Source organism: Rhinoraja longicauda, chromosome 15 (assembly GCF_053455715.1).
Source record: "Rhinoraja longicauda isolate Sanriku21f chromosome 15, sRhiLon1.1, whole genome shotgun sequence".
Lineage (NCBI taxonomy): Eukaryota > Metazoa > Chordata > Chondrichthyes > Rajiformes > Arhynchobatidae > Rhinoraja > Rhinoraja longicauda.
In genome coordinates this window covers 9,334,889-9,358,609 of record NC_135967.1, presented here as the reverse complement: position 1 = coordinate 9,358,609, position 23,721 = coordinate 9,334,889, and the positions used below count along the sequence as shown (strand labels likewise).

Genomic DNA, 23,721 nt, shown 5'->3' with positions numbered 1-23,721 from the left:
AGGATAGTGTTAGTGTGCGGGGATCGCTGGGCGGCCGGGACTCTGTGGGCCGAAGGGCCTGTTTCCGCGCTGTATCTCTAAATCTAAAAAATCTAAATCTAAAATCTTAACGGTCTGTTTATTGTCAAGTGTATCAATTAAGGTGCAGTGAAACTCGAATTACCATACAGCCATACTAAAATAGCAACAAGACACACAACTACATAAAAGCTAACATAAACATCCACCACAGCGGCTCCTCCACGTTCCTCACTAATGGAAGGTAATGAAGTCTAATCTTCCTCTTTATTCTCCCCCGCGTCCGGGCGGTCGAAGCCCCCGCGTCGGGGCGGTCGAAGCCCCTGCGGCATGGAGCTCCTGAAGTCAGTCTCTAACCAGGGACCGCAAGCTCCATGATGTTAAAATCCGTGGGCTCTCCCAGTTGGAGCTCCGAAGTTGATCCCTGGCTACGGGATCGCCAGCTCCCCGATGTTAAAGTCCACAGGCTCCCACGGATGGAGCTCCCGATGTCGATCTCCAGCAGAGGCCGCCAGCTTCACGATGTTAGGCCGCAGTGCGCACAGAGATACGTTACAGAGAGTGCGCACAGATATATTAAAAAAATATATTTTTTTTTTTTAAATTTAAATAAAAAATAAATCGCATCTCCCCACATAAAACAAGCTAAAGAACACTAAAAGACACATTTAACACATACTAATAAAACAACAAAGAAGGAAGGGACAGACAGACTGTTGGCGAGGCGAACAACATTCTAAATGGGAATACCATCAAACGTCACAGAAGTATTTGGGAGCTAAATAATACCCGGGGAATTCAAGCTAGTGGTAAACCCTTGTGAGCATGGTAAACATGCCAGGATTCGTTTGCTTCAGAGCAAAGCAAATCAAATAATGCAATGCAATTGTCATTAACTTATTCACTTTTCTTCAGGGAGAGGAGGGTGTGTGTATGTGGGGGGAGGGGGACTTACACAGCTTACATGTTTACAATAATCCTTGCAAAAAGGTGTTTTTTATGCCATTATAGTTTGTTTTTCCAAGTTCACAGTCATGCGCAAAACATTATTATTTCAGAATAAAATTCTCAGGCTTCATAATATTTACAGTATTTTTAATACTCAGTTCAATACACAAGGAATGTGTTGAACCAAGTATTTTTCTCCAACCTATGTTAACAAAGAAATACATTTCAACACCATTCAGCTCTTCCATCATTTTAAACCCGGGTAGCTTTACAGCAATTGAAATAGGATAATATCAACAATGTGTCATGTAACATAGATTAAATTAATCCTATGGTTTCCGTTGGTCAACAGTTGATCAAAGATTGTCCAATTTGATCACGGCGTTCTAGACATATTATATGTGGGGCAGTGATCTTAGTCCCAGTTATCACTTATCAGCCTAATGATATAAATTCTCTTAAGACACCCATAAATTTTCTCAACAAGCAACATGCTGATCCTTTTGACAATGGAATATTTGAAGCTAAACACATGTTTTTTATTTTACCCTGCACTCATTTTGCAGCAGCAGCTTCATATAAATAACTTACTGACAATGTATTACAAAATTTGATTCAAACAGTCTTGCTTATACTTTTAAGTGGCTTAAAGATCTGTACCCAGAGGTTAACAACATGCCTACTGTGAACTGCAACGCCACAAGAAAATATAACTCATTGTTCAAATGTCAAATTGATGAATGAAATGCTGTGCTGTAGCAGAAACTGTCTCTGCAGGATATTTTTTTTAAGCAAAAAATTGCACCACAGCAGCAAGATCTCGGTTAGGGATAAAGCTAGGAGTGGATTTTATGTCAATAGGTCTGGCTGGCTTCACGATTACCGTTAGACCAATAGTTAAAGGTATCTCATTGTTGGTTATATTACAAAAATAAACAAGGAGATCAACACACTATGATACAACTGCTTGATATTCAAATATTTAAACTTGTAAAAGATTAACCCACTAATACATGTCAGTGTCAAATAATCATAATGAACAGTTACCTTAGGAACAGGGAAGATTCAAGTCAACAAACAAAATCCACTAGGAGACTGCTCGCGCTCCTTTCAGCCTCACTAAAAAAGCACTAATCACCAACTGGGTTCACTTTTAAACATTCTTAATCTTGGAATCAGAAACCTGAATACAAATATCCCCACAGCCCACAACAGAAAACCAGATTTTGAGGAGCACACTCTTTAGTCTGGTGTAAGCTACGATCAGTGATTCTTGCAGCAAAGGCGCCATATATTTACTAACAACAACAGGCTACCTAACTACAGGCTATATTAAACAACTCTCAAAATGTATATAAAAGTAGAAAGTGCTGGAACTATTCAGCAAATCTGTCAGCATCTGTAGAGCGATTAATGGAGTCAACATTTCTGGTTCATGGTCTTTTGAGTATTTCCAATATTTTATCTTCATTTCAGATTCCCAGCATTTGCAGGTTTTCACCTCACCAGTGCACATTTTACAGTTCCAGCATTTGTGTTTTTTACCCTCTCTCGCTTTCATTCGTCTTGTGCTATTTACATTTCCTCCAGACAGATCATCTGTGACTAACAAGGCTTCACCACCTGCTCTCAGCTGGCACCACTTAGCCATTCAGTAATTCATGGTCTGAACCCCATCACAGATACACTCTTTGTCCTCATCACCCCTCCTCTTTCTCTGCAAATTAAAATATCTAAGTGTTATCAATTCTGATTGAAGGACAGAGACGTACAACATTATTTTTTTCTTTTGTATATGCTACCTGAGTATTTACATATTGTCTGCTCTTTATTTCAGATTTCCACCATCTGCAGTATTCTAAGCTTTGGCCCCAAACTATCGCTAAATACAACTTTGCAGTTGACAATGTGCCAATGCCCCTCAGAAACAACAATGAGAACAAAAGGCGCGTCAATACATAACCTAACACAAAACTATCAAAAATGTAAACAAGATCCAATGGACAAGGCTACCAATAAAAATGTTGGAACTGTAAGATATACAACAGAGAAGTAAAAAATTATGGATGCTGGAAGTGCGATAATACTTGAATTTATTTTTACTGGTGCACAAAGGAATTGGCAATGGTTTCCTGTTCAGAAAATAAATTTATATTGCATTTCAGATACAACTTGCAAATTTTCTGCCCTGACTTTAGGAGTAACTTGGTCATCAGTAACCCCTCCTTTCTGGCAGTTTTCAAGTTTGTTCCTATCCCCATTCTACAAATAGAGTACACATTTGACAATGATAAACAATTCAGTCTTAGTTGTGATTCTCCCATCAGTCTGGTCACACCCACTGTTTGAAATCACACAAATATTCACTTTGGCATCGTCATGATGGAAAATAAATAGAAAATTCAGAGTTAGGGCATGGGGAAACGCCAGGACTCACAAACCATCTGACCAATTTTGTTTCAGTATCCAAAGTCATGGTTGAAGATTGTTGCCAAACGACACTAAAGCTGCATAGTGCACCAACTGGGAAAAAGGCATGAGAAATCAAATCGCAAATATTAGATATCTGAATTTTTTAATTCCACGTTTCCTACCATTGATGCCACTGATGTCAGTCATCTCTGCCCCAGACTCAATTTTGTTTTTCAGATCAAGATTTTGTTAACCATGCCAAATATCTCCTTCAGCTTGTCAATCATTTTAAAGAAGAAAATGCTTCTCCAAAGCATCACACCTCAACTCTCAATGCAATAAATCATTATGAAATATAAATTGTCTCTAGATACCTTCCTTATTTCTTCAGTTGATCTCAGGAGTCCTCTTTGGAGAGAGCACGAAAAGGCACATGTACTGGAGTAACACAGTGGGTCAGGCAACATCTCTGAAGGACATGGATAGGCGAAGCTTTGGGTCGGGACCCTTCTTCAGCAATTTTTTGTGGATAAACATTGACGGCAAAGTATAAATGGTTGAAAGCTTCAAGTTCCTAGAAGTAAATATCACCAGCAACTTGTCCTGGACTAGCCATATCGAAGCAATGGCCAAGAAAACACATCAACGCCGTTACTTCCTTGGAAGACTTTCGAAGATCGGCATGTTCCCAACAACTCTCATCAACTTCAAATGAAAGCATTTTATCTGGATGCATCATGGTATTGTTTGGGAACGGCTCCATCCAAGACGGCAAGAAATTGCAGAGAATTGTGGACGTAGCCCAGACCATCACGCAAACTAACCTCCCTTCCATTGACTCCATCTGCACTGCAAAGCCACCAGCATAATCAAAGACAAGTCTCACTCTTTCTCCCCTCTCCCATCAGGCAAGAGGTACAGAAGTGTGAAAATTCATACCTTCAGATTCAGGGACGTTTTCTTTCCAGTGGTTATCAGGCAACTAAATCATCCTATCACCAACTAGAGAGCAGTCCCGACCTAACATCTACCTCATTGGAGACCCCTGGACTATCTTTAATTAGACTTTACTAGACGGTATCTTGCACTAAAAGTTATTTCCTTTATCCTGTAACAGTACACTGTGGACAGTTTCATTGTAAATCATGTGTAGTCTTTCCGCTAACTGGATAGCACGCAACAAAAAAGCGTTTCACTACACATGACAATAAACTAAATTTTCCACATGGGTGAATATACTTCGATGTGTTTCACAGTCATGTAGCTGTACAATGCTCAATGATCGGGCTCACTTTTGAAAATCTAAATGCACAACATTTTGCAACTGCAGGAATTACCAGAATCTAATTTAACACGTAGGTAAGTCTTCGGGACAATACGAGGTTGGTCAAGGGGAAAAAGAGAAACTTCCCCTTTATGAAAATTACATTCAAAACTTGATTAAAGTTAGACCATGAAGTGTCAAGTGGTTAAGCGAATAAACTGTTAGAATTAAGTAGGAGTCCGAGTTTTTGGGAGGAAGCCATGAAGAAGATTTTCGCATAAAGGGATTAGAGGAAATTGGGTGACACAAAAAATGTGCTGAGAATGAAGTGGAAGATAAGAGACAACAGCTGGTTGCTATCTGGAGGCAAAAGATATATTGACTTACCTTTAACACTTTACCAAAGTAAAATAATATAATAATTAAGGACTATCTATAATAAATGAAAAGTAAAAAAAACTTACCAGTTCAACACTCTTGAAGTAAAGCCTGTAATTTGTAATATACACCACGCCTTTTTTAGGTCCATTAAAGTGACAAATGTAGATCACATCCTTTTCTGCAATGCAAGGAAATAACACACATTAGTTTGTTAGATGCCAGAAAAAACAAAAAAGCACAAGATATTGCTGTTTTTCAATAATACATGGCTAATATTCTACCTCATCCACACTTTCATGCACGTAATCCCATATTATTAAAAAGATCAATCAAGATAGGTTGTATTTATACATTGAAAAATATCATTATTATCAATTTGATAAAACTATAGCAACTCAAACGGAATTGTTTCAGGCAAAAATTATCATCAATGTTACCTTACCTTTACTTTTTACATCTTCTCCTGGTAATAGTGGAACATCCTCCGTTTGTTGTGCCTGTAAATGAAAGCCAAATTAACTCATCAAATAATTTGGTCCAATAACTGCATTCGCTAAAACTGCTTAAACTGCAATGATTAGTGAATATATTAACTTTGGTCATCCCTCAGAACAAATCAAAACAGATTTATAGGTAATACAAATTTTGCTATTTCACAACTATTTCACAACTTTAGTTTTAGTTTTAGAGATATAGCATGGAAACAGGCTAGATCCAAGATCATACAGACCAGCGATCACACCTATACTTTACCACACCTATTGTTCTATTCTACAAACTAGGAACAATTTACAGAAGCCAATTAACCTAAAAACCTGCACGTCTTTGGAATGTTGGAGGAAAATGGAGTACCCAGAGGAAACCCGTGCAGTCAAAAGGCGAACGTACAAACTCCGTACAGACAGCACCAAACAACTGTCCAAATTCAATTGAGCTTTTCTTTTCACTTTCGAGATCAGTGTTTGAATGTATAACTGAAAGCATCCAGCTCGAAGCTGTGGGGGGGGGGGTGGGAGCGGCTTAATCCTGCTATTTACTATCCATATCATGAAAACTCAATAATTGATGAACCCATCAAAAACCGTTACAGAACAAACTTTATATCGCCTCTGGGCACGCTCAGTAAGTCTGCCCGCTCTGCAAGTCAGGCAACTTTGGTGCAGGCAGAAGCAGAGCTAAAATTTCAGGTCAATGATATTTTATCTGAACCAAGTTAGAAAATAAACATGCTTTCAATTACAGGGTGTGGGTGGGGTAGGAAGAGAACAAAATATATGTTTGTGAGAGGGTGGAGCTCAAAACAAACTGAATGATGGATTGTTTTGGAGCTGGCCAAGAGAGGATGACTTGCCGATGATTTTAATTTTCGGCAAAGGTTGGTAGTGAAGTGGGACGGGGGTTGTTTATTTAGCGGTGATAGTTATTATTATTAATCATCATAACCTACCATTCACTATTGATGCCTAACTTTCCGGCAACAATTTTCTCACTACCTCTTCTATGCACGACTCGTGAACAGGTTCTACATGTTCAGTTCAATGTTTCCATCTGCACAAATGCTGACTGTTCAGCAGCTTTTACAAAATATATTATTTCTGCATTCATACACTGCAATCGAAGAATGTGTCTTATCGGTTAATCTCATCGTGCAGTTATTTTCCCTGATTATTTGCTGCAGAAACACAAGTTTTTTTAAAAAATATCAAAATCTGCATACATTATATTTTTGGATCTTACTTCAATTACTTTCCTTCCCTCTAACATCCTCCTCTCAAGATGGTAACTCATTCCATGTTATTTGTGCATGGGGCTAAATCATTATGTATTTATGTAATTGAATTATGTATTATGCATTTTATCTAAATGTGTGCAAGTCGAGACTAACAATATTAATAACTCAACTTTGTGGGACATCAAAGCCAAGCTTGATTCTGCTCTCAACCAAACCCTCCTCACTCAGTTTCCAGCCAGCCACTGGATAGCAATTTGGAAAGCTGCTCCTTATGGATTTTTTTTGTTAATCCATTTCTGTAGCATGGGGACATTGAGAGCAATTATATCACTTCGTTCCCACTCCAGCTGAATCAACTTAACTCAATCCAAGCATGGAATGCAGGACCTTCCTGATTGGCACATGCCAGCAGGACAAATGCTAGAGCGCTTTTGAAGCTGTAAATAAACCAGCAGGCCAAGTTCATACAGTCCAGACATCCAAACAATTCTTTAAAAAAATGTTCTAAACTGAGATTCAAAAAAATAATCAAGCAAAATTCACATTCTTCTCAGTAATATAATAAAAAATAACAGCAGATGCTGGTTTATACCAAAAGATAGACACATAATGCTGGAGTAACTGAGCTGGTCAGGGAGCATCTCTGGAGAAAATGGGTAGGTGACGTTTCAGGTTGGGACCCTTCTTCAGACTGATTGTAGTATGGGAAGTGGGGGGGAAAGCTGGAAGCCATGAAAAAAAATAATCTCCTTCACTTTCCGAACCCCCCCCCCCCCCCCCCCATTACAATCAGTCTGAAGAACAGTCCCATCCAAATAGTCAGCTATACATTTTCTCCAGAAAAACTGCCTGACCCGCTGAGTTACTCCAGCACTTTGTGTCTATCTTTCACATTTTCTCTGGATGTGTTCTTTAGAAGAGAGGAAAATGTGCAAACATTTATCGAAGAGGAAAATATGTAAACATTTTTATATAGAGTGCCGATGCTGATTGCCCATGCCGACCAATATGCCTCATCTTATCATTAAATCAATTATTTGCAATGTAGCTACCACCCCCGTAATGCACAAATACTGAAAATATATGTCTTAAATCTTAATCTGAGCCCCACACCCAATGGAAGTCCCATACTGGTAATTTAGTACCAACTGAGCTAAATGAGCAAGGCCAGGCACCAAATGCAACACCATAAACAATCCCAATATTCTTGACTTATGATGCTGCAGGGAAGAAAATTGCTGTCAAGGCTCACATTTCTGATCTTTTACCCATGCTGGGAAATAGATCAATGGGCTTTGGGTAATGATGGGACTGGTCTCGTGTGTCATGTGGTGAACAGCTCAATGTCAAGTAGACAGATGAACTAAAACCATCAAACCACTCAAAAACTGGGAGTTCCCATTGTATCAGTGGATACCATTACCGGGAAATCTCAATAATCAGAAGAGGGGAGAAGCATACCTTTATCGTAGAAGAACTGATTGGTGTAGAAGTGGAATATACCATCGGAAAGGATGCCGAAGCCATCTTTTACCCAGGTTCTTGATGCTCAAAAGAGCGTGCTGCAACAGAAACAGACTAGTTAGTCACAGCAACAGTTGCAAAGATGCAAATCTAACTCAAAGATTAAAGCAGCCTTGTACACGTCAATGCATCACGTTGTCTAGAATGGATTTTATAAAGTCAGTCATTCAGTGTGGAAACAGACCATTCGGCCCAATTTGCACACGCTAACTAACATGCCACATCTATATTAGTCCCACCTGCCTGCTTTTGGCCCATATCCCTCTAAATTTACCCTATCCATGTATTTCGATTACATGAAATTATTTTCATAGTCTATAAATGTAACTATGTCCACATGCAACCCAAGCATTACAAATTAATCCCTTATCCGTTAATTTGCATCCACGGTTCTCTATTTCCATGCCTCGTAATTCATATTCCAGTTTGCTGCAAAATTTAGAATAACTTGCACCTTGAAAACTTAAGCGTGAGAATAAAAGACGATTTTTTAACAGCTTGGATTTTCCAGGCAATGACGCTAGACAACCTGCACCACAGATTTCTAAGAAAACAGCCCACGATCTTGGTAGGATTTCCCTTATTTCATTGGCGCTTTCAACCCAACACCATCTCTAAGGAATCTGAGATGTCAGGCAGACTGAGTAGCCAATTAGACTGAAAAATTCTCAGAAAAAAAAACAGGAAATGAAAAGCAAAGAATACTTTTCACTTTAAAAAATCACTTTATAGGGATCCAAAAAAATAAACTGAAGCATTATCATGGCCTTAAGTTAGAAACAAAACAGCATTAACTTAAATAAAATTAAATATTTTTATTATATTTAGGAATGTATGGAGATACACGAAGGCAGTTATAAAATAAAGATAGATACAAAATGCTGGAGTAACTCAGCAGGACAGGTCGCATCTCTGGAGAGAAGGAATGGGTGATGTTACTCCAGCATTATGTGTCCCTTCTCTCCAGAGATGCTGCCTGTCCTGCTGAGTTACTCCAGCATTTTGTGTCTATCTTCGGTTTAAACCAGCCTCTGCAGTTCCTTCCTACACATTTCGTCTATTCCACTACAAAATCTCCTCAAGATATGTCTACTTTGAAGAAGTTCTCTTCCTCTGACGAGAGTTCTGCAATATCCTTTCTTGCTGCTCTATATCTCTCTACATCACTGTCTATATCTCTTCTTTCCTTTCCCCTGACTAGTCTGAAGAAGGGTCTCGACCCGAAATGTCACCCATTCCTTGTCTTGAGAGATGCTGCCTGTCCCGCTGAGTTACTCCAGCATTTTGTGTCTATCTTCGGTTTAAACCAGCATCTGCAGTTCTTTCCCACACAGTTATAAAATGAAACTGGCTGTTCAGAAGTAAACAAAAAATTACCACATAATTAAAAATAAAATCATGTACCTCATTCAAATGAGGCAGCATATTCTCGGTGGCCTTTACCGCAACTGTGCAAAACGTTGAGGTTCACAACAAATTACTCTGTAGAGGTATTGACACAGACACGGGCGACACAATGGTGCAGCGGTTGCAGTTGCTGCCTTAGAGCGCCAGAGACCCAAGTTCGATCCTGACCATGGATGCTGTCTATACGTTCTCCCCGTGACTGCGTAGGTTTTCTCCGAGTGCTCCGGTTTCCTCCCACACTCCAAAGATGAACAGGTTTGTAGATTAATTGGCCTAGCTAAAATTGCAAACTGTCCCTAGTGTGTAGGATTGCAGCAGTGTATGTGGATCACCGGTCCACGTGGACTCAGTGGGCCGAAGGGCTTGTTTCCTTGCTGTATCTCCAAACTAAACGATAACAGTCCAGAGTTTTTGCAACAGATTTTTAGCAGATGCTACGTATTGGTGTTGTTTTTAGGCAGGAGTGCCAGTAAGCACTAACAGTGTTATTTGACACTACAACTGTATATTCCTGCCCACTGGTATGTGGCAGTATGTGGCCAGGCAATACCCCACGATAAAATTAATGATTTTGGCAGGACCTTTGCACGTGAGAATAATGGAGCACTGGGTACATAATTCAGTCTATACATTCCGGGAGAACAAAGGACGAATCCATGACCTTAAAGCATAAACTGGATACAGAAATCAGTGTTTCCTTTTGGAATAACTACATTTAAATATAATTTCCATGCATAGAACAAGTGGAGGTAACATAACTCATCTACAGGTCAAATACAGGACAGTGTAATGCACTCAGAAGCATGCTCTTTTCAGTGAGAACATAATCATAAAAGCTGTCCTTTAGATAGTGGCAATGTTCTGAAAGATGAAATTTTTCTGATGGCTGCAATATTTATGCAATCCTTGCTTTAAATATAGAATCATCGAGCTACCAAAAACTACAAAGGGTGACAGAGAAACAAACATTCCGCAAAACTCACATGCATGCTCCCTGTTCCTTGTGGAATATTTGAATTAATACCATTGACTTTTGCAGTCCAGATTCTTAAATTTCTACATTCCTCTTTTCTCATAATAGGATATCAAAATGAAATATGAAGAAACAAATCTCTTCACAAATGCTGCCTGACCTACTGAATATTTCTGCTCTATTTGTAAGCCCACACTATTCATTTCTGTTTGTGCCACAAAATAATTTTCACTAGTCACACGTTCAAGGACAAGAATCCTCCAAGGACTCACTGTTAGGATTCATTCAAGCAGGATCAGACTTTTCAATTACTCACCCTCCCCATTATAGAACTTGAACTGCCGCATCGGGCCAAAAATAAATTGTCCTGTGCTTCCCTGCATCACAGTTATTGGCCAAGATCTTTTCAAACAATTTCTCCATTCATCATATAAGCACAAATGATCAAAGATAAGACCTTGAAATAATCAAGAACAACATCTCTAGTCTTTTAATAATGGACAGAAGCGTGGGGGAAATAGCAGTAGAATGACCTCTCTTTGCCAAGGGTCTAATTGGATCTAAGACAGACACAAAGTGCTGGAGTAACAGCAGATCAGGCAGCATCTCTGGAGAAAATGGATGGGTGAGGTTTCGGGTAAGAACCTTTCTTCAGATTGCATGTAGAGGGAAGGGAACTGGAGGTAGGAAAAGGCCAGAACAATTGGATCTTATTGGCTAATTGGATCTTCTCAGTAGGATCCATTGCAAGACCAAGCCAATCTTAAAATGTCAAAACAGAGGAATTCAGAAAGCTTTTTACTGGATTTGATAATTTCACAAAATCAATCAAAGTAATATGAGGTCATACAAGAGGTCCAGGTACGACTTGAGGCCTTCAGGAAAGCAAAGAGATACTTTCAGTCTAAACTGGAGGACCAGAAGAACATTCAGCAGCTGTGGCAGGGCTAGCACCCCATTATTTCCCAAAAATGAAACCAAATAGTAGCTCAAGTGGCAGCAATGCATCACTCCCCGACAAGCTCAATGCTTTCTATGCTCGCTTCAAAAGGGAGAACATTGATGTACCTTCTCGGGCTCCCATAGCCGCTGACAACACTTAAATCTTGAATAATAAATATTAATCACTATTTCAACAACTATGATCTACCATGGACTTTGTTTTGGTTGCACTACAGACTACAGTTTTACACTATTATGCTCTGGTTACCCAGCATTATTGATTATTAATTTATTGGATTATTGATTATTGTATATCTATGCTATGTGCGTGTTTTGTATTAATGGGCCTATTAAACTGCAGAAGATTTTGTTGTTCTGTTGCTGGTACATATGGCAATTAAACACTCTCAACCTGACTGAAAGATGTGAACGAAAACAGATTGAAGTGTGCCTGATTGTAACAATTGAATGTGATTGCATAATTAAAAGATTCCAAAACAACATGAATGCTCTTTGAGCTGAATATTGTGTTTTCCTAGTTATCGCCATTAGATCTTTTAATCACTCAATCATGCAGGTTCATACCAATAATTATTGTGACTGTAATGATGTTATCCAAATGGTGACAGCTCAGGCTCAGTAGGATTTGATGAAAAATTATTTTACAAGATTTTTCTTTGCTCCGATAGACCAGAATTGCTGTGTAAACAGAAAGTCACGCTGTTTCTAATATGATGAGGCGATCTTCGCAATGTAATTGTATCTTCAATGTATCTTCTCAATTTAACAGAAGATACATTTCTGGGACGGTCACGGTGGCGCAGCGGTAGAGTTGCTGCCTTACAGCGAATGCAACGCCATCGACCCGGGTTCCATCTCGACTGCGGGTGCTGACTGTATGGAGTTTGTACATTCTCCCCGTGACCTGCGTGGGTTTTCTCCGAGATCTTCAGTTTCCTCCCACACTCCAAAGACGTACAAGTTTGTAGGTTCATTGGCTTGGTAAATGTAAACATAGTCCCTAGTGGGTGTAGAATAGTGTTAATGTGCAAGGATCACTGGTCGGCGCGTGCCCGTTGGGCCTGTTTCCGAGCTGTGTCTCTAAACTAAAACTAAACATAATTAGCTGGTGCTTCAAGTTCCATATACTATCCAACTCCAACTAGGGAAGATTTCACACCAATCTTAATGAAATGCTGCATATTCCATAACATAAAAGGAAATAATAACGTTCTGAGATTTATCAAAAAGTGGAAATTAATAGTTTTTATATTTTCAATGGACTATATATATACACTTAAATGGCTCCAAGACCTGTACAAGTATGGAACACAAGTTGTTTATGGTTGATATTAATTTTAAACAGAAACATACATTGTTGGCACTGTTCTGAGGTTGGCATTAAGACACCTGGAATGTACTAAAAGATAGACAAAATACTGGAATAACTCAGCAGGACAGGCAACATCTCTGGAAAGAAGGAATGGGTGAAGTTTCATGTTGAGACCCTTCTTCTGACGCAAGAGTCTTCAGTACTAAAAATGCCTTTTTTTGACAGTACTTTAATTGACAAGATTGATGATGATTTTTTTTCTAATGCATGCCATCGGGTCGTTTACAGATCCAACAAAAATGTATCAACCTTGACGATTTCAATTGATCAGGCGCCAACTGCCTTGTAAGGGAGAGTCCTGCTGCCCTTAATGTGAAAAAGTGATTTCTAATTTGACTTTCAAACGGCTTCCCAATGAAAGACAAAAAACTGTAGGGGCTAAAAGTCTGAAATAAAACCATACGATAAATACGCGGCCTGGCAGCATCTTTGGAGAGCAAAACTGTTTTGTCTGCAAAGTCAGCTACATGAAACTTCAATGGTTTCCCTCTTTTATCTTTATCTCCATTGCCTGGATTTTTCTTTCTTATATTTCTCATTTTCTAATATGTAAATTTTTTACCAAGATCACACCATAATCTTCAAAATTATGGACACTGTAATACAAATAGAGTTAATTAAAGCAGTTGAATAATTCAGGTGAATCTGCACTGTTTATCCACATAAGCTGGAATCAGTACTCAAAACAGTACTTCAGATAGAGACTGATAAAGATACCATGCAACAGAAGCACCACTTCCTTAATTTTTCTATTTTAAATCTGAGTTAGAGGCCATCAACTACAGGGGAAGCTGCCCATTACTAGTGTAATTCAACTTGCAGTAAAATGAATGAAAAATAAAGGGTGAAAGGCTTATAATGACCAATGTTCGATGTAAAGAGAACACAACAGCGCCAACTTGAAAGGTTAATTAAAACTCGTAGCATTTTAATAACATTGGCATCCTGGGGAACACTCAATATTTAGCTGTTTCGCAATAGAATCCAACCCATTTCATTTAAACTGATTCTACTTAGCCCCTGAACATAATCCACTTTGCTTCAAATATAAACCCCAAGAATAATGTTACCTGTAAGATACATCTAAATACAGAAAAAGGAGCCTACCCTTTTGTTTAAAGGTGAAAGGATTATCTGCCAGTCAGCCAACAGTTGAGTCAGTTATTTATTTTTAACCTTGTCAAAGTCCTGTTGCATTTGTTAATAAAGTCAGATAACACAAATCCTCAATAGCGTCACCCTATCATTCAGATCTCACATAACTTAAATGTATTGCACAAGAAGAAATGTCAGTACTCTACAGCTACAAAGCAAAATCCAGAGCTGAATGAACTGAGATACAAACTGGGCTTCAAAATTCCCTGAAATATCAGAAGTTCACCCAGATATTGTAATATTGCCAAGAACAGTTCTCAAATTTTTAACCAGACCTCTTTTTACAGCACACAACCAAATCAGATCGCAGTTGTGTCTTATCATTCAAAGTCTGTATCAAACAAGGACTTACATTGATAAACTTAATTCCAATTAGATTATTTGAAACTATTCAAACAACTAACCCATGACTAACTCAGTCTGAAGAAGGGTCTCGACCCCAAACGTCACCCATTCCTTCTCTCTCTGGAAATGCTGCCTGACCCGCTGAGTTTCTCTAGCATTTTGTGTCTACCCATGATGGTTGATGTTTTGGTTTGAAATGTATGTTGAACTTTAATGGGTTTTATAGTTTCCTTTCTAAACAGATCTCTACGTCTCTACAAATAACATACAGGTCTTGGTTTATATTCACACAACTGATGAATCGGTACTTGACAAAAACACCCAGTTTTTACTTGAAAGTGGGTGGTTCACACAAGAAGTATGAAGTATGCTCCGACAGAAGTATGCTCGTTTTTACCACTAGAACTTTGTTGCAGTTAACATAATTACAGTTCTATTTCTATCTTCAGATACAGACAAGGCTAATTAATGCCCCTGAAGAGAAGCAAACATGCAGAAAGCACACTGACCCCCCCACCTCTCCAAATACTGGTCATGACAATCATAGGGATGAGAATGCACCCATCCTCCTCAGACCTCTGCTGAATAACAGGTTATAAAACTGCAGCAGCCACCTCTCAAAGGCCAACCAATTCCTCCACACCGCTCTGATGCCCCTCCACCACTGCCACTAGATTTGCTGCGAATGCATCCAGGCAGCTGTAGGTTGTGCCACAATGATGGGCCCCACAGGCTTCTAGATTAAAGGGGGCCTGATGCTTTTCATTGGAACAGTCTTGAGCTTCAGGTCAAAAGCCAGCGTCAAACATTCCATAAGCCAACATTGGACTGCAACCCTCATTTGGATGCAGAGAGCAGGACTCTGAGGCAGAGTTACACATGTACCCGCTCAGGTTTGTCCAACTAGTGGATCTGCAGCAGAATGAGGACACTGAGGATTTGCTTTGTGCAGTAAATGCAGTTTTTGTGGTCACAGTCACCATGGGCTAACTTTCTGAGGCTATTGGATTATCATGCAACTGCATTTGCACATTATTCATGGTTCTGATTCAGATTAGTTTATTGTCATAGACAATAAAATCTCACATGAAGCTCAGGGAGTAAACATACATAGAGTAATGATAAATACAATACGACAAATGCAGGACGAGTGAGAGAATTGCCATACCAGACCATGATTGGACCAGTAAGGATACTTTCTACAATACACCTGTAAACGTTTGTTAGGGCTTTCCGTGATATGACAAAACTTAGAAGAAAGTAGAGATGCCAATGTACCTTCTTCGTAATTACATTTATGTGCTGGACCAAGGAAAGACCAAAGATGTTAATGCCCAGGTGTTTGAAGTTGCTAACTCTTCACCATCAACCCATCAATGAAAATGTAAGAGTAAGATTATGGAGCAGCAGCACCTCCAGGAAGCATCCCCTCAGTTACCCTACACAAGAGTTAACTGGAATCGCAAACCAAAATTTAAACTGAAATATAATTCTAAAGGAATGCTGCCCTACAGCCTTTCAGATGAGAATAACAATCTCCTATCTATCCTCGCAGATGGCATAATTGTAAACACCAGTTGAAAGGATAAATGGGCTTCAGTTTCTTTATCTCAAAGACAGCTCTGCCCTTCTTTTGTGAACTTCAAAGTTTCAGAAATCAAAATGAAAATTCACACTGTAATGGGACTTAAGACGTTAGGCACAGCGGTAGAGTTGCTCCTTGACAGCACCAGAGACCAGAGTGCAAACCAGACTATGGGCGCTTGTTTGTACGATTTTATATGTTCCCCGTGACAACATGGGTCTTCTCTGGGTGCTCCTGTTTCTTCCCACATTCCAAAGACATGCAGTTTGCAGGTTAATTGGCTTCTGTAAATTGTCCCAAGTCTGCAGGATGGAACTAGTGTACAGGTATCTCTGTTGTCATGGACAGTGGGCCGAAGGATCAGTTTCCACGCTGTATATCTAAATTAAAGTAAAATGACTTCTAACATTCCTAGTCCATATCATCCATAATTGTCCAGATACTGAAGTATTGGGTATCACATTCTGTTCATGGGACATTATGTAAACAAATGCGAGCAACGTAACAACAGCTTAAGATGTAATGGCTGTAAGAAGAGATCTGAAAGGAACAAGACAAATGCAAGTTTGTTTTCTCTCACTGCCAAAATCATTGCAATTTGCAAAAGAAATAGGCAATCAGCAAATATGACTAAGAAAGATCTTTTTTTCCATATAGACTTAATTGAGGACACTAGTTCAAGCACAGGTGAAAAGAAACAAGCTTTTTTTTTTAAACATGAAAAAAACCATCTTTGACAGGGCAGTAAGTGGTTACAACCAGAAACTTGCTCTCTCAAGGGTAGTAGAAGCTGAAACAATCAAAGATTTTGAAAGCAAATAGTGTAGCTACTTGAGGGAAATATGCTTACAGGAGTTCAAGGATGGAGCAGAGAAATAAGATTGAGAGTGGAACGTTTTACAGAGAGCAGGCATGAACTCAATAATTTCCCACAGCCTCTTCCTGTGCTCTATGAGTTTGTGACACTAAGTGCCTTTGCAGCATGGAAAATTGGCTGCCTGTAACCTCCAGGACGATTGACTGAACATTCAATTTGATTTTCAGGCACAGCAATGGGTGTCACTACTGGTCATTTGTTCTGAATGTTCTAAATGAGCAATAAATCTGTTCTAGTGTCAAAATTCAATTAGTCAGAATACATCATGTATTCTGAAAAAGTTCAATAGAACCAACACAATATTAAAATGCAAAAGGATGAATTGCAATTCCCCAAATATGACCAGATTTCTGCAAGTCTATCTGCTTCTAAACCATTGACAATAAATGAGAACTGTTAATTCATTACTGAGAGATCAAATCAATTACGTAGACATTTGATCAGCTATGTTCACCACTACAAATGATTAGTTAATACTCTCCAGGGTACAAGTCATGAATACGACTTGTCATGATGGACAGGTCTCTATTCAGGGTACACTAGAAATGAGTAATGAGGTTTGAAATCTTAATGTTTCAATATGGTAATTCTGCTGAAATCACCTGGGTAGCATTTACTGCACTTTCAATGCTTCTAATGGTATAACATCATCTCTAGGGCACTGGAGTTACCGCACAATACAGTAGTTTGGGATTAGATTAATTTTGAAAACCATACTATAATTTTAAACATTCGTAATTAAAATGGCACCTCATTTCTTTTAGCTTACTCCTATTCCTATGTTGAAGCAACTTACTCCAATGAGGAAAAGATGCTGAAGAAATTACCACTCACAGCTTGTTTATTAAAACAATTAGTCCAAGCCTGCATGGAGCGAGAACTGAACAACATACAGGCATGGGCTTAGTGATAACTGGCGGGTAAGAATATGTCAATCAAGTTCCCAGGGACAACTCTCCTCAAAATTCATCAAACCATGTCACAATTGCCATTATTGAATTTCCCTCATCGATCATTGCCCACTGTCCAAATAATTAATGGACCCATCACACAATAACATTGGCTACATGAGCAAGTCAGAGGACTGGCGTTCTATGGCAAATGCACCGCTTCCCAGGACCTCACACCCGTCCACAATCTACAAGTCACAAGTAACAAGTGTATTGGAATATTCTCCACTGGCCCTGATGAGTTCTGCTCCAACATCACTCAAGGAGTTTGTTTGACATCATCAGTTAGATTGTCTATCCACCACCTGAAACATTTACTCAATCCACCATATTTGGCCACATAATAAATTCTGCAATTTCTAGCATGCAGGAGTAGTGGGCATCCTGGAAATCCTCCATTCACTTTTAAAAGCAGGTTCCACAACTTTATCCATATTTTCCTGCCTTGAGTATCATGATTACTTTTGCTTCCTTTTTTTCCCCCAAACAAAAGCAGAAATGGCATCCACTTTTTACTGTCGCCAACCATCCTCTTGAAACTGTGCAGTCTTAGTAGCAGAATCACTGGTGCACTCCAGAACTCCTTATCAGGCACCACTGTCAGAATATCTTCACTGCACTGACTGCAGCTCACAGAAGTGGTCCTTCACCTTCAGGACAGTAAATGTTGACTTTGCTAGAGATGGCCATCTGCCATGATCTCAAAACAAAATAATTTTACTACAGTCTTTATCAATTCATTCTTTCCTAAAGCCAAGCAAGTTTTTAAATTATGCATGCTGCAACAGATGCTTCGAGAAAATACAACTAAAATTAACCGTAATGGATGTCAAAAAAATACTAGAGAATTGATACTGAGAATTAATTGAAATTGAGGAATTCAATGTTCGTACTATTCATAGCGAGCCGCAGTGAGACAAACTGAAAGAACATTCTCGGTTGCACATTGAATTCTCCGAGTTCAAGTAAGTTTCCAGACCCCCCCCCCCCGTCCTGTCCCCCACTTCTTTCCCCTGACAGCTAAAAGCGCACAACCATTTCTCACACCATCCCACCATCCTAGTCGCCATTTCCCACCACCTGAGTCACCTTGCTTCTTCCCCCCCACCATATACTCGTTTCCCTTCCCAGACCACATCCACTCATATCGCTCCCTCATCTTTAGATTTAATTCCTCTGCTTCTTTCCTTATCTGACACTATCTCCACCGTCTGCCAATTACCCCTCTCACGTGGTGCCAATTGCCCCATCCCCACCTCTCTTTCCCAGCTCCCCTCCCCCACCACTCTGTCAGTTCGGCCGGCAATCTAAAGAAGCAACCCGACCCAAAACGTTATCGGTCCATTGGCTCCACAAGTGCTGCTAGGCCTGCTAAGTTCCTCCGCACTTTTTTTCCCCAAGATTTCACCATCTGGAGTTTCTTGTGTCTTCAGAAAAACTTGCAGTTTTGTTTCTCATTTTGCATGGCATCCAAACAACTTCCCAAAGCACTTCAAAGCCAAGGCAGTTAGGAATATAAGCCTTTGGAGAAACATTTTGTTGTAATGATAGAAATACACCAGCAATTTCATGCAACCAGTTTGCCTTAGAGTCGACCAGTCAATCTATTTTCACTTGGCTTGATTCCACCCGACCTACTGATTTACGCAGCATTCTTTTATTTCAGAGTTCCATCAGCTGCAGTGTTTTGCATCCCCATCCCAGCAGTTCATATTTCTTCTTTGTTCTCATTCATTTTTCTGTATCTCCAACATCTGCAATTAACCAACCTTCACCATCCTCTCTCAACCAACATCACCACCACTTATGTCATTCAGTCTCTCCTGATTTCCCTATCAGAGACATTCCATTTGTTCTAACCAGCCTTAACTTTTGTCTACGGATTAAAATACATTAATCTTTCCCTGTACTGATGAAAGGACATTAACTTAAATTGATAACTCTGTTATTCTTTCTCCACAAGTGTTGCCTGATCTCCAGACATTCTTTAGCATTCGGAAGTAAAGAACTGCTGATGCTGGTTAGTACACAAAATTAAAACCTGTTGAGTTACTCCAGTACTTTGAGTCCTTTGCTCCCATTTTCTTTCCCCCCCCCCCCCCCCCCCATCATGTGTTACTTTAATATTTCAGCAACATTTTTGACATTTCTTGCTTCTATTGAGTCAATTTCTGACATTCATACAACGCCTTAATATCAATATCTTATTCAAGAATCAAGAAAGTTTTATTGCTATATGTCCCCAAACAGAACAATGAAATTCTTATTTGCAGAAGCACAACAAATATGTAAACATAGTACTCCATAAAACTCATAATAAACAAAAGTTCAGCGTATGTAGATAAAAAAAGACAAATAAATAACCAATAAGTGCATAATAGTGCAACAATAATAGTGCATCATAATACAACCATTACAGTCCCCACAACTCCATTTAATTTTCCTTCAAGTTTCATAAACTGTCACATCACTGCTCTTGCTCGGGCTTCAAGGAGCACACACACTGCTTTGATCTCAATGAAAAGGTAGAAGACATCTACAAAAGATGGATCAGATTTAATCAGAAGCACAACACCCAGAGGGCAGCCAAAATGGGTGAAATGACAAAATTAATCTTAATTCTTCCTGGCATTTACAGTTAGTTGGTGGGAGAAAGGTACACAATCACAATAAGAGAGATTCAAGCGAGGGGAGGGTAAGCGAAGGGGGTGTTTGGAGCCTGCTTTGCCTGGCTGCAGCTCCTGCACTGCCGGGATGGTTTGGTGCTTTGACATGGGAGTGTTGTTAACTCTGACACCTGCCCCAGTGTGTGCAGTGCCAGTGCCAGTGCCAGTGCCAATGCAGAGAGGTGACTGCAGGCAGGAGGGCCCAGAGCGGCAGCAACCCCTCACCTGACCCAGCCCAGCCCAGCCCGCCCTCTTGCTATTAAACCCCGTAATCAGCACCATAAACGGCGAGTGTCTGGCAGAATGGACGCCGACGGTCGCGGGTAATGGAGGAGGAATACCTGCTGTGCGCGGCCGGGAGTCCCGCAGGCCCAAAGCCGCCGCCGCCTCCACTGTCTCCCTCCTGCCCGCCTGTTGCTGCAGCCACCGCCGCTGCCCGCGTCACCTGACCACCCACACCGCGCACGCGCGACGGCCCCACCGGCCCGCGGGCTCATGGGAGATGTAGTCCACACCTGACTTCTTTGTTCTGTAAGAAAATAACTGCAGATGCTGGTTCAAATCGAAGGTATTTATTCACAAAATGCTGGAGTAACTCAGCAGGTCAGGCAGCATCTCAGGAGAGAAGGAATGGGTGACCCTTCTTCAGACTTCTTTGTTCTGATAGCCTCTGGACCAACAAAGTGGACCAACAAAGTGGACCAACAAAGTGGACCAACAAAGTGGACCAACCTGGAAATTAAAAACAACTGTGATAGTAGAATGGTCTCTACTTTTTCCAGATGCAGCTCCAATAACTGGAAAGCTGAACACCATGCAGGATAATAGACACAAAATGCTGGAGTAACCCAGCGGGTCAGGCAGCATCTCTGGAGGAAAGGAGTCTTAAGAAGGGTTCCGACCCGAAACATCACCTACTCCTTTTCTCCAGAGATACTGCCTGATCTGTCAAGTTACTCCAGAATTTTGTGTCCATCTTTGGCATAAACCAGCATCTGTAGTTCCTTCCACATGTACTGTTCTACGTTCCTACACCATCCAGGATAATGCAGTCACAAGGAACTGTAGATGGACCTCCCACCCACCTTTTCCCCCTTCTTTGCCCCACCTGGATGCAAACCTATTCCTCCCACAATCCTCCCCCCACCTTTTCCCTTTGACATATCCTTTCCTCGGTTTTAGAATTCACGTTTCTTCTCTCATTATCTCACAGCCTTTTATCTTTTCATTCCTGGCCTTTGCCCAACCATCTGCCAATCCAAACCTCCTCACCTGGATCCTATCACTAATATATACCTCCTTTGTATGCTTACTTTGAGGAAGTTCTTCTCAACCTCCTAATCCAAAACACTATCTATTTATGTTCTCCAGAGATGATGCATGTTCACTGAATTACTCCAGCCCTTTGTATCTTTTTTTGTAAACCAGCATCTGCATGTCCGTGTGCGCCAACTATCTCTCGCCGGGCTTTGTCTTGCACCCACCTTTCTTCTAGCTTACTCCCCTACGACAATCAGTCTCAAGAAGAGTCCGGACCTGAAACGTCACTTATCCATCTTCTCCAGAGATGCTGCGTGGCCCGTTGAGTTATTCCAGCCCCTTGTGCCTTTTTTTAACCATCCAGGATAAAGTAGCCTTAAAATTGGCACAATAGTCACCACCCAATGCATTCTCATGTATAGTATTATTTGATTTGATTGGATAGCATGCAACACAAATCTTTTTACCATACCTCGGTACACATGATGAATAATGAACCGAAACCTAAAGCTAAACATCCCTCTCTCTATTATTGTTGCAGCATCTAAGGAACATAGCAGTCAGTAGCCCAGGCTACCAGAACAAACAATGCTTTTTACACATGGATACAAACAATGGAATATTATCAGCTGCAAGTTCATCTTCAAGTCATCCAATGTCTGAACTTGGAAATTCATTGCCTAAGATGGGGTCTGTGCGTGGAGCATGATTCTGGTTTTCCCGCAGGAGTATAAGAAATTCAAGTTTGCTATTCTTACCATCATGCATCTTCATATTAGTGAATGCAGAGATTTTGTTGCTGTATCCTCGTTTTAGATGAGGTTAAATTCAGTCAGCAATCTTCCTTTTTCCTCGAAGTATCATGAACTATATTCCATATTTAAGCCACATAGGATGTTTCTCATACCTGTCACCTTCAAAGGTTAGGCAAAGCAACTGTTCAGAAGTGAGAGTATTGTCTGGATGGTTTTCCTCAATAGTGCTTGTTGGTCCATCTTGGTTTTGGGACAGAGCTGCCTTTTGGCACCATGATTCTCACATATGAGGGACTGGCTAATATTGCGAGAGAAGAAAGTTCTGAAGGATCATCTAGGAGTAGGTGTGTAGCCATTCTTTGCTGTCACCATTGAGATCTAGGCAGAATTCCGTCTATTTCTGCTCCCTAAACAACAAAGATGCTGGGAAAGAATATAAGCTTCAGACAAAATACCTGAGCATTGTTTTAGGTAAGAGTTTCACATAATGGCCTCATCTGACTCAAAGGTTGTGAGCGGTGTATTGTCGGTGGTGGCAATTCTCGAATGAGTACATCTTCAACTATCTGTCAGAAAAAATAATCCCTCTTGATTTAACCACACTGTGTGAACTTTGGAAGATGTTTGTGCGGTCAGTTCAAAAGTACCCACTTGGGAGTCCTGAGGTTAGCACTATCCCTGAAGCAAACATACATGCAACACAATACCGCCGCGTATTATACTTCTACTGTGAGTATTTGATGAAGTTCATAGTTCACATGCTGATGCTCCAGGTATGATGTGATGTACATGTAGTGGCATCATCAGGTATAGATCTAATACTGCACTAACATTGGATGCATGAAGATGAATTCTGCTTGATTTGCACATCAAAAATGGGATACTAATAGTCAAATCACTTAATATAAGTCTGTAAATTAGAATGGTCTGAAGAAGGTCTCCAGAGATGTTCCCTTTCCCGCTGAGTTACTCCAGCATTTTGTGTCTATCTTCAGTGTAAACCAGCATCTGCAGTTCCTTCCTACACATTGGAATTGTATATTGGCCTGCTGGAGGATGCTGTGAAGTGGTAGAATGTATAACTGCAGAAATTAATCAAGCATGCAACTGAACTAGTGGGGTTTAAATGGGCAA

The 23,721-nt window shown here is 40.1% G+C and overlaps 1 protein-coding gene across 1 annotated transcript in view; it reads right to left on the bottom strand.

Moving 5' to 3' along the window:
- The window catches only part of mtm1 (myotubularin 1), an 85,867-nt gene extending 64,851 nt beyond the window's left edge, over positions 1–21,016 (bottom strand). The window contains exons 1-4 of the mRNA XM_078412176.1: positions 20,914–21,016; positions 8,217–8,317; positions 5,466–5,520; positions 5,107–5,201 (exon numbers count right to left, since the gene is read on the bottom strand). Coding sequence (XP_078268302.1) covers positions 5,107–5,201; positions 5,466–5,520; positions 8,217–8,282 — 216 coding nt within the window. The 5' untranslated portion in view covers positions 8,283–8,317; positions 20,914–21,016. The remainder of the gene's footprint in view (positions 1–5,106; positions 5,202–5,465; positions 5,521–8,216; positions 8,318–20,913) is intronic.
- Positions 21,017–23,721: the final 2,705 nt, after the last annotated feature.